Source organism: Blennius ocellaris (assembly GCF_963422515.1).
Source record: "Blennius ocellaris genome assembly, chromosome: 17".
NCBI lineage: Eukaryota > Metazoa > Chordata > Actinopteri > Blenniiformes > Blenniidae > Blennius > Blennius ocellaris.
In genome coordinates this window covers 22,851,024-22,863,523 of record NC_137666.1, presented here as the reverse complement: position 1 = coordinate 22,863,523, position 12,500 = coordinate 22,851,024, and the positions used below count along the sequence as shown (strand labels likewise).

The window sequence follows — 12,500 nt, the reverse complement described above, 5'->3', positions numbered from 1 at the left end:
TCTCAAACAGCAGCCGGCAGACGGTTTGGTTATTTGACCTCCATCATGTCAGTTTTCAGGCAATTTCGATTCGATTTCAAGTGAAAACTGTGGTTTGTTACACGGCAGCAGAGCGCAGAGCCTCTGCAGAGGCAACTTTGTGAAACATTCTGTTTTTGTCACTGAGTAAAATGGCGAAAACGCAACACTGTATAAAAGTGAAAGTGTTGAGAAGAGAAACGACACATTCCATGTGATGGTGACTTGAAGGTGGCGTGAACGGGCCTGGTGGGCAGGCACTCACCCAGGGTCCAGATGAAGTAGTACTTTGGCCGCAGGGCCAGCATGGCCAGGTACAGGTAGAGGATCTGCAGGTGGAAAGGCGTGTTGTTGACGAAGTCCTCGTCGATGCAGCGCTCCACCGGCAGCAGCTTGCACAGCCACAGGTACACGCCCAGCGTCACGGCACACGTGCACAACTTGGAGATCACGTCGTTCTGGGAGGACACAAACCTGGGAGCTTATTGTTTGACCTTCTGGAGTCCTTCAGTAGGGCAGGCAACGCTCAACACAATGTCAACACAACCAGAGAAACACTTTACCAACACAATGTCAACACAACCAGAGAAACACTTTACTAACACAATGTCAACACAACCAGAGAAACACTTTACTAACTCAATGTCAACACAATCAGAGAAACACTTTACTAACTCAATGTCAACACAACCAGAGAAACACTTTACCAACACAATGTCAACACAATCAGAGAAACACTTTACTAACTCAATGTCAACACAACCAGAGAAACACTTTACTAACACAATGTCAACACAACCAGAGAAACACTTTACTAACACAATGTCAACACAACCAGAGAAACACTTTACTAACACAATGTCAACACAACCAGAGAAACTCTTTACCAACACAATGTCAACACAACCAGAGAAACTCTTTACCAGAGAAACACTTTACCAACACAATGTCAACACAATCAGAGAAACACTTTACCAACACAATGTCAACACAACCAGAGAAACTCTTTACCAGAGAAACTCTTTACCAACACAATGTCAACACAACCAGAGAAACTCTTTACCAGAGAAACACTTTACCAACACCATGTCAACACAACCAGAGAAACTCTTTACCAGAGAAACTCTTTACCAACACAATGTCAACACAACCAGAGAAACTCTTTAATAACACAATGTCAACACAACCAGAGAAACACTTTACTAACTCAATGTCAACACAATCAGAGAAACTCTTTACTAACACAATGTCAACACAATCAGAGAAACACTTTACCAACACAATGTCAACACAATCAGAGAAACACTTTACCAACACAATGTCAACACAACCAGAGAAACTCTTTACCAGAGAAACACTTTACCAACACAATGTCAACACAACCAGAGAAACTCTTTACCAGAGAAACACTTTACCAACACAATGTCAACACAACCAGAGAAACTCTTTACCAGAGAAACACTTTACCAACACAATGTCAACACAACCAGAGAAACTCTTTACCAGAGAAACTCTTTACCAACACAATGTCAACACAACCAGAGAAACTCTTTAATAACACAATGTCAACACAACCAGAGAAACACTTTACTAACTCAATGTCAACACAATCAGAGAAACTCTTTACTAACACAATGTCAACACAATCAGAGAAACACTTTACCAACACAATGTCAACACAATCAGAGAAACACTTTACTAACACAATGTCAACACAACCAGAGAAACTCTTTACCAACACAATGTCAACACAACCAGAGAAACACTTTACCAACACAATGTCAACACAACCAGAGAAACACTTTACTAACACAATGTCAACACAACCAGAGAAACACTTTACCAACACAATGTCAACACAACCAGAGAAACACTTTACCAACACAATGTCAACACAACCAGAGAAACTCTTTACTAACACAATGTCAACACAACCAGAGAAACACTTTACTAACACAATGTCAACACAATCAGAGAAACTCTTTACCAACACAATGTCAACACAACCAGAGAAACTCTTTACCAACACAATGTCAACACAACCAGAGAAACACTTTACCAACACAATGTCAACACAATCAGAGAAACACTTTACTAACACAATGTCAACACAATCAGAGAAACTCTTTACCAACACAATGTCAACACAACCAGAGAAACACTTTACCAACACAATGTCAACACAATCAGAGAAACTCTTTACCAACACAATGTCAACACAACCAGAGAAACACTTTACCAACACAATGTCAACACAATCAGAGAAACACTTTACTAACACAATGTCAACACAATCAGAGAAACTCTTTACCAACACAATGTCAACACAATCAGAGAAACTCTTTACCAACACAATGTCAACACAACCAGAGAAACACTTTACTAACACAATGTCAACACAACCAGAGAAACTCTTTACCAACACAATGTCAACACAACCAGAGAAACTCTTTACCAACACAATGTCAACACAACCAGAGAAACACTTTACTAACACAATGTCAACACAACCAGAGAAACACTTTACCAACACAATGTCAACACAACCAGATAAACTCTTTACCAACACAATGTCAACACAACCAGAGAAACACTTTACCAACACAATGTCAACACAACCAGAGAAACTCTTTACCAACACAATGTCAACACAACCAGAGAAACTCTTTACCAACACAATGTCAACACAATCAGAGAAACTCTTTACCAACACAATGTCAACACAATCAGAGAAACTCTTTACCAACACAATGTCAACACAACCAGAGAAACTCTTTACCAACACAATGTCAACACAACCAGAGAAACTCTTTACCAACACAATGTCAACACAATCAGAGAAACTCTTTACCAACACAATGTCAACACAACCAGAGAAACACTTTACCAACACAATGTCAACACAACCAGAGAAACTCTTTACCAACACAATGTCAACACAACCAGAGAAACTCTTTACCAACACAATGTCAACACAACCAGAGAAAGACACCTGGAATTCAAACATGAGCATCATTTTACTTTGTAAATCATTTTACATTCTTACTTGTGTTTAAGTTTGTATAAGTGAAAAAATACATTATAGTTAGACTGCTTCAGAGCAGAGCTGGAAAAAACGTGTGTGTGTGTGTGTGTGTGTGTGATCCAGAGGTGTGTGTGTGTGTGTGTGTGTGTGTGTGTGTGTGTGTGTGTGTGTGTGTGTGTGTGTGTGTGTGTGTGTGTGTGTGTGTCAGACCTTGGAGGACGGCTCGCTCTGCTTGCACTTCCCGTTCTCCTTGCCGTTGGCGCTGTGGTGGCAGCGGGGCCGGTAGCCCGTCCCCTGGATGAAGGCCATGTAGTCGTTGTAGGAGCAGGTGGGCCCGGCCAGGATGCCCATGAAGTTACAGTTGTAGCTCAGGTACTCCAGTAAACTGGGCATCCGGCTACACCAGAGACGTCACAACGACAAGCCCAATACAAACATGAAAACTACATCCACATTTTATAAAACTCAACTGTGCTTTATAATATGTTTATATGCTGCACTCTTTCAGTGTCATCCTGGAAAATTCTACATATTTGAGGTAATAAACAGAGTTTGTAGAATCGCTAAAACACATTTGGTAAATAATCCAGATATAAACTTGCAGCTCAGGAATCATCACAAAACTGAAATGATGGAACTTCCAGTTTAAACTTGTGGCTCCGCTGCTGCACCACTTAGAAATAACTCCACCACACTACACCAGGAAAGGCTCAAGAGAGACGTATGGCTCCTGTCAGTCAACGTAAGGCTCCTGTAAGTCAACGTAAGGCTCCTGTCAGTCAACGTAAGGCTCCTGTCAGTCAACGTATGGCTCTTGTCAGTAAACGTATGGCTCCTGTCAGTAAACGTATGGCTCCTGTCAGTCAACGTAAGGCTCCTGTAAGTCAACGTAAGGCTCCTGTCAGTCAACGTATGGCTCTTGTCAGTAAACGTATGGCTCCTGTCAGTCAACGTAAGGCTCCTGTCAGTCAACGTAAGGCTCCTGTCAGTAAACGTATGGCTCCTGTCAGTAAACGTATGGCTCTTGTCAGTAAACGTATGGCTCCTGTCAGTCAATGTAAGGCTCCTGTCAGTCAACGTAAGCCTCCTGTCAGTCAACGTATGGCTCCTGTCAGTCAACGTATGGCTCCTGTCAGTCAACGTATGGCTCCTGTCAGTCAACGTAAGGCTCCTGTCAGTCAACGTAAGGCTCCTGTCAGTCAACGTAAGCCTCCTGTCAGTAAACGTATGGCTCTTGTCAGTAAACGTATGGCTCCTGTCAGTCAACGTAAGGCTCCTGTCAGTAAACGTAAGGCTCCTGTCAGTCAACGTAAGGCTCCTGTCAGTCAACGTAAGGCTCCTGTCAGTCAACGTAAGGCTCCTGTCAGTAAACGTAAGGCTCCTGTCAGTCAACGTAAGCCTCCTGTCAGTAAACGTATGGCTCCTGTCAGTAAACGTATGGCTCCTGTCAGTCAACGTAAGGCTCCTGTCAGTCAACGTAAGGCTCCTGTCAGTCAACGTAAGGCTCCTGTCAGTCAACGTAAGGCTCCTGTCAGTAAACGTAAGGCTCCTGTCAGTAAACGTAAGGCTCCTGTCAGTAAACGTATGGCTCCTGTCAGTAAACGTAAGGCTCCTGTCAGTAAACGTAAGGCTCCTGTCAGTCAACGTAAGGCTCCTGTCAGTAAACGTATGGCTCCTGTCAGTAAACGTAAGGCTCCTGTCAGTCAACGTAAGGCTCCTGTCAGTCAACGTATGGCTCCTGTCAGTAAACGTATGGCTCCTGTCAGTCAACGTAAGGCTCCTGTCAGTCAACGTAAGGCTCCTGTCAGTCAACGTAAGGCTCCTGTCAGTAAACGTAAGGCTCCTGTCAGTAAACGTATGGCTCCTGTCAGTAAACGTAAGGCTCCTGTCAGTCAACGTAAGGCTCCTGTCAGTAAACGTATGGCTCCTGTCAGTAAACGTATGGCTCCTGTCAGTAAACGTAAGGCTCCTGTCAGTAAACGTAAGGCTCCTGTCAGTCAACGTAAGGCTCCTGTCAGTCAACGTAAGGCTCCTGTCAGTAAACGTAAGGCTCCTGTCAGTAAACGTATGGCTCCTGTCAGTAAACGTAAGGCTCCTGTCAGTAAACGTATGGCTCCTGTCAGTCAACGTATGGCTCCTGTCAGTCAACGTAAGGCTCCTGTCAGTCAACGTAAGGCTCCTGTCAGTCAACGTAAGCCTCCTGTCAGTCAACGTATGGCTCCTGTCAGTCAACGTATGGCTCCTGTCAGTAAACGTAAGGCTCCTGTCAGTAAACGTAAGGCTCCTGTCAGTAAACGTAAGGCTCCTGTCAGTAAACGTAAGGCTCCTGTCAGTAAACGTATGGCTCCTGTCAGTAAACGTAAGGATCCTGTCAGTAAACGTAAGGCTCCTGTCAGTAAACGTATGGCTCCTGTCAGTCAACGTAAGGCTCCTGTCAGTAAACGTATGGCTCCTGTCAGTAAACGTATGGCTCCTGTCAGTAAACGTAAGGCTCCTGTCAGTCAACGTAAGGCTCCTGTCAGTCAACGTAAGGCTCCTGTCAGTCAACGTAAGGCTCCTGTCAGTCAACGTAAGGCTCCTGTCAGTAAACGTATGGCTCTTGTCAGTAAACGTATGGCTCCTGTCAGTCAACGTAAGGCTCCTGTCAGTAAACGTATGGCTCTTGTCAGTAAACGTGTGGCTCCTGTCAGTCAACGTATGGCTCTTGTCAGTAAACGTATGGCTCCTGTCAGTCAACGTAAGGCTCCTGTCAGTCAACGTAAGCCTCCTGTCAGTAAACGTAAGGCTCCTGTCAGTCAACGTAAGGCTCCTGTCAGTCAACGTAAGCCTCCTGTCAGTAAACGTATGGCTCCTGTCAGTAAACGTATGGCTCCTGTCAGTAAACGTAAGGCTCCTGTCAGTCAACGTCAGGCTCCTGTCAGTCAACGTAAGGCTCCTGTCAGTAAACGTATGGCTCCTGTCAGTCAACGCAAGGCTCCTGTCAGTAAACGTATGGCTCCTGTCAGTCAACGTAAGGCTCCTGTCAGTAAACGTATGGCTCTTGTCAGTCAACGTAAGGCTCCTGTCAGTCAACGTATGGCTCCTGTCAGTCAACGTAAGGCTCCTGTCAGTCAACGTAAAGCTCCTGTCAGTAAACGTAAGGCTCCTGTCAGTAAACGTAAGGCTCCTCTCAGTAAACGTATGGCTCCTGTCAGTCAACGTAAGCCTCCTGTCAGTCAACGTATGGCTCCTGTCAGTCAACGTAAAGCTCCTGTCAGTCAACGTAAGGCTCCTGTCAGTCAACGTAAGGCTCCTCCTGAAGCCGTAACAGAACATACCTGAGGCACATACCTGATAGCGAGGTATTTCTGGCTGGGGGTCAGCTGTCCCTCTCGTTTGGTCAAACCTGAGAACACACACAATTTAAAAAGGTCACATGACCTTCAAACAAACAACTCCAGCATTTTCCACATGAAAATGTTCACATTTAACGCACTCGTGAAGAAATCCCTCAAGTGTTCTAGATATCCAGAAGAGCAGTTTAAAGTTTGACCCGTCAGTGTTTCTCTTCAGAAGAATGCTGGAAAACAAACCTTCAGCATTCACAGTGCGACGCTGCTGCGCAGCAATAAGCTCACTCTCTGCCACTCGTGTATCGCGGACAGATTGTTTTCTGTAATATTTGCAGTTTGCCAAGTGGACTCTCCCTCTGATTGTTCTTGCTATCTGTCATTTCCACGTCACGATACGTTCGGCCGTCAGTCCTGGAGTCTGAAACTGTGTCAGCTTCATGGAGCCTCAGCAGGGGGGCTGGAGAGCCACACTGATTCACTCAGGTGAAGAGCCTGGAGGTAACACCCCTCATTCTATACATCTGCCTGTGTGTGTGTGTGTGTGTGTGGGTGTGTGTGTGTGTGTGTGATAATAAACAGTGAGCAAGTATGAAGAAGCAATTCTCTAAACTTTTGTGTTACGTAATCAGAATCTCTTAAGAGAAGCTGAATTATATTTAAATTATTGAGCGCACACACACACACACACACACACACACACACACACACACACACACACACACACACACACACACACACACACACACACACACACACACACACACACACACACACACACACACACACACACACACACACACACACACACACACACACACACACACACACACACACACACACACACACACACAGTGGTGGCTCCTTCAAGCTTTCAACAAAACTACCAGAAGAGCTAAAATGACAATAACAATGTCGTAAGATGTTCACAGTTCTAGATTGTAGTAATTAAACATGCGGCTTAAAATAGTTCTTTTTATGTAAAGCAATAAATCCAAGTGTTCCTTCGTGTTAAAGGTTAAACATGTTTCAGTGGAGAGACATCAACGTGTCTTTTAGTGAGGAAACACTGCTTGAACCTGAAACATGATGAGCCTCGACCCTGATAATCAACACTGCTCACTGAGTTTCTCACAATCTGGTTCAGTTACAGCAGAAAACTGGTTTCATTCAGAAATCTGTGGAAATGTCCCATCAGTCAGTGACGTTCTAAAGTCATAGCTCCATGGACAGAGTTCTGAAAAGGAGATGAAAGAGAAGCCGCTTTGAATCAGAGACTTCACTGAACCGGAGTCGATCGCAGGTCAAACATTCGTCCCAGAAAGTCAGAAAATCCTCCACGTTTCTCACCGTCATGGATTTCAAACGCCATGCTGGTGATCTTCTGCGTTATAACCATCATGGGCCTGAAGAAAGAAAACACAGTGAGACACTCACATTTTGATTTCACTGTTGCAGAACAGGCTCAAGTGTTGATAGGAGTTTGTTCCAAGTGTTAATTAGTGTGAGAAATACAGAATCAGGAGCTCCATATGAGGTTCATACGCAATAAATACAAACGTTGATGTTAATGTCTCTGTGCTTTGAAGTTCATCTGGAAAAAAAACTATCTGCTCATTCTTTCATGTTTAAACTTCATGTTGGTCTTTCATCAGGCTGGAAAGAGAGAGAGACAGAGAGAGAGACAGAGAGAGAGAGAGACAGAGAGACAGAGACAGAGACAGAGAGACAGAGACAGAGAGACAGAGACAGAGACAGAGAGAGACAGAGACAGAGAGAGACAGAGACAGAGAGAGACAGAGAGAGACAGAGAGAGACAGAGAGAGACAGAGACAGAGAGAGACAGAGACAGAGAAAGACAGAGACAGAGACAGAGACAGAGAGAGAGAGAGAGGAGAGAGAGAGAGCGACAGAGAGAGAGAGACAGAGACAGAGAGACAGAGAGAGAGAGAGAGAGAGAGCGCGACAGAGAGAGAGAGACAGAGAGAGAGAGAGAGACAATCACCGAGGGTTTTATTTCTGTTGATAAAGTGTTTGACTGGATATTTGGTGATTGTGATTCTGAGCCACAGGCTCCAGCAGGGCGGCTTTACGTGATGCACCTGAACGCATCACTCAGTGATCAGCTGCTGGAGCTCCAGACCACGGAAAACGGGCAGAAATGTCACTTTTAGGGCAAGTTTTAGAGAAGTGGAGTTTCAAAACAGCCTCTACATGCAGAAGTAGAATCGGCTGCATGGAGCTGCTGACCGGTACAAACCCAGGAATTAGTCGTGTCATTAGATAAGCCACGGGCTCAAAGTGTGAAAAAGTAGTGGCTCATAGTCCGGAAATTATGGCACTTAAATCTGAACAAAAAACCAAAAAGTGTCGAGATTGAATGACAATCTGTTTTATCCTTTATTTATCAAATTATGAAAAATACTTGGTTAATATTCTAAAATCTGATCCAATGCAACCAATATGAATGATCTTTTTTTTGACTGTACTTGAATGTGATGATGATAAATTAATGATATATTGATAGAAATGATGTATTATTGAACCATAATTTTTATTTCAGTTGATTTCTCAGGGATATCTACTGATTGTGAGCAGCTGTTATCTACTGAATGATCTTTATTTATCGTTTTGCTGTGAATACAATGTACTTTAGTATTTCAGCACTCATGCTGCTCAGACAGGATTTTATTTTTGTTTACCAGATTCTTCAAACGTAAAGGAATAAAGGTATTTTTGTTAAATAAACAACTGACCTATTTTGTCACTATTCTGGAATCGAAGTGAGGAATTGTTAGGAACCGGAATCGATAAGCGGAACCGGAGTGGGATTCATAAGAACCCTGACGATCCCCGTCCCTCGTCTGCATGCAGGTGAAGAGAGGAACGTGTGTGCAGAGTTTCCTGGTCCTCATAAGAGTAAAACAGTGATTAAGGATTACAGGTCAGGCTTAAATAAGCTTTAATTCCTCCTACTCTCTTTAGGCATGTTTATTACAAAGTGAGTGCAGGAGTGTGTGTTGCATATACACACTACAGTCGTCCATATACAGCATGTGTGCACGAACAATTCTTCTGAATGAAGCCCACATTCATCTCTTCTATAAAGGGAGCTTAAATACGAGACTGCACCGTCTAATAATAGATAATAACAGATCCATACAGGCTCACGATCAACGCTTGCGTCAGCGAGTACAAGTTGTCCAGTGATGTCACACGTGGAAGCGTCGACTTAGCGTAGAGAACCCGAGACACGCTGCTGCAGAGCTGTACACTGATTCAGGGAAACAGAGGGACGGCAGATGAAGGTGAAGGAGTGAGAACCCGGCCGTCGCACAGCCAGCGTGGGTTTGTGTTGGGTTGCTTAGCAACCAGCCACCCCCACCCAGCCTAGAGGAGTGGGAACCAACCTCAGGGAACCACGGTTCCTACCCTGCAGCACGCAGCCGGGCAGGGAAACACACTCCTCATGGTCTCACACACATTTCTATTGATTAGTTTGAAGTGTGACCAGTACAGTTCAACACTACTGCGTTCTGAGGATGAGCTGCTGGTCGTTAGGAAGATGTTTGCCTGCCCTCTTGTGGACTAAATATGAAAGGAAATGTAGGGTTGTGACATTGGTGAAGTACATGAGAGCAAATACAAGCTGCCTTTTGCTTAGAAGTATAAGATACATTCCACTCCTGCTTATCACAAGTTCAGATTGAAACAATAAAGACCCTGCAGACTCTTTCTGAAGCCATGAGAACAAGATGATAGTTCGGCAGTGACGTCAACAAGCTGTCGAAAAAAACGTTTGTTCAGCAGGACTGTTCATACTCTGCAAGACATTGCCAAACTCTCAAGCCACGCCCCCTCACAACAGGCCACGCCCCTCGCGGCATGTACCCATCTTGACCAGTCAAACATTTGGACGAGACAGCGATAGAGTGCAACGATGGCAGAGAGAGTCTTTTCTAGTTGTGAGAGAGGAAGAGGATGAAGAGAGACGGATGTTTGAAGCTGAGGAGGAAGAAGAGTTGTTATTAAGATTAGGGCTGCAACGATTCGTCGAGGTTGTCGACAAAAATCGATAATAGAAATTGTCGACAATGAATTCCATTGTCGACATTCGTCGCTAGACGGGTTTTTCCAACAGAGTGAGGCATCTCACTTCACTACAATCTCTGCCGAGTCGCACATGCGCAATAGCGTCTCTGACGCGCGGTAACGTACACAGAAACAATGGCGGCGTCCAACACAGCAGCTGCGCGCACGAGAACTTCAAAAGTTTGGGAGCATTTTAGCTTGGATACGGCGAACAAAAAGATTACTGGCAAACCTAGCAAGATCTCTTCTGTGCATTCCTGCAACATCCACCCCGGCAGAGCGAATCTTCTCAGCAGCAGGAAATATCTGCTCCCAGAAGAGAGCAAGCCTCACGAGACCATGTGGATATGCTAACTTTTCTTAGTATGAATAAACGGAACGACATAGCCTGAGCCTCATGTTGATTTTAAACCTGGTCTGTCCACCAGGACAGGTTTGTGTCCAGGTTGTAGCACACAGTCCATGTTCTCAACATGAATGTGGACAACTCTGAATGCTTTTTCAGCTGTGTATCTACAAATGTCCGTTGTTAAAACCGTTAGATTTCAGACTTGAGAATTGTAAAGTTCTTTTACAACTGAATGCACTTCACAAAATGCACTTTATATTTTTTTTTATTTAATGTTTTACTGCTGCTAATGTGCCCTTGGTTTACAGGAAAGAAATGTTTACTTGATTTTAATTTATTTTTTTATAAAACACATTTGCCTGTCCTTGGACAGAGGTTTATTTATTTTTGGATTTATGGCCTATCAGCAGTAAAGTTGAATAAAAGATGCATTTTTCATTGAAGTACCCACCTTTCTTGTGTTTATTATCATTTGCCACATAATTAAAGCAACCCCATGCTAAATTTAAGAAAAAATTAATAATGATCCGATTAGTCGACTAATCGTTTCAATAGTCGGGTCGTTAGTTGCAGCCCTAATTAAGATACGCTTCAATGCCGCAAGACGCTGCCAAACTCTCGGGCCACGCCCCCTCACAACAGGCCACGCCCCCTCACAGCAGGCCATGCGTCTGTGATGTGGCGTTTTAACTTTTCAGCTGCACAGGTTATTTCTGGCCTCCTGTGCTGAAACATTTCTCTGAAGTGTTTCATTAACAAAAGAGTTTTTAAACGAGTGTGATGTTTGTCAGGAGCTTTGAGTGATGCCTTCAGGTGCATCAGACAGCGATGTCAGAAGCTACATATGATTAAAATATGACTGACAGTGATGATAAAGCTGGAACAGTCGCGCTCAGCACACGTCACTGCCGAGGCTTCAGCCCTACAGGGTTCGGCGGCACTGCCACACATTAGTTCACTCAGAAGGAGCCGCCGGCCGGAGTCACGACATTTTGCTCAGCAGCATCCGTCACTGCTGAACTTTGGTCTCGTTCTTACGGAGGACGAATTGTCCTTAAGAGAAGAAAGGTTGATAACAAGGTGGGGGGAGGTTGACAGCTCACCCAGTGAAATCTGCAGAGTACATGCCGTAGTCGAACACGTAGACTCTGGTGATCTGACAGACGATCAGGTAGCCCAGCGTCACGATGAAGCAGTACCTGCACACAGGACAGGGAACACAGAGAACGTTAAAGGAACATCACCCAGAAGGAACATTTTCCTGGTTAAAACATGGATATTGGTGTTGGACCTCAGTTGAAACTTCTGGAAATCTGCAGTGTTAAAGTGGCAGACTTTGTTTTGTTTGGGCTGTTTATTAAAGCAGAATTGGCCACAAGGGGGCGCTTCCCAAAGCAGGTTTTATATTGTGCTTCTGTCAAATCATAAACACATCTTTGTTCAAGTTAGCAGCGAACAGTTAACCGCTAGCGAACCAGTAACGGCTAACGGGACTAGTATAAACGTGGAACCACATAGAATTTACAAAGGACTCTGGGGTGTGTAGATGTTTTAGCTCCTCCCAGTAGCAACGCAGCTGATTGTAACGAGGGGCTCCTTATTGGGCTTTGGTGATGACATCATCATTAGATACAGGTAGCAGGGTGATGACATCATCATTAGATACAGGGAGGAGGAGGGAGGGAGG

At 44.3% G+C, this 12,500-nt stretch overlaps 1 protein-coding gene across 1 annotated transcript in view; it reads right to left on the bottom strand.

Moving 5' to 3' along the window:
* Window positions 1-12,500, bottom strand: part of mboat2a (membrane bound O-acyltransferase domain containing 2a) — a 72,141-nt gene that overhangs the window by 8,284 nt on the left and 51,357 nt on the right. The window contains exons 4-8 of the mRNA XM_080513407.1: window positions 11,917-12,012; window positions 7,723-7,778; window positions 6,374-6,428; window positions 3,254-3,440; window positions 284-476 (exon numbers count right to left, since the gene is read on the bottom strand). Of these exons, the coding sequence (XP_080369533.1) occupies window positions 284-476; window positions 3,254-3,440; window positions 6,374-6,428; window positions 7,723-7,778; window positions 11,917-12,012 (587 nt within the window). The remainder of the gene's footprint in view (window positions 1-283; window positions 477-3,253; window positions 3,441-6,373; window positions 6,429-7,722; window positions 7,779-11,916; window positions 12,013-12,500) is intronic.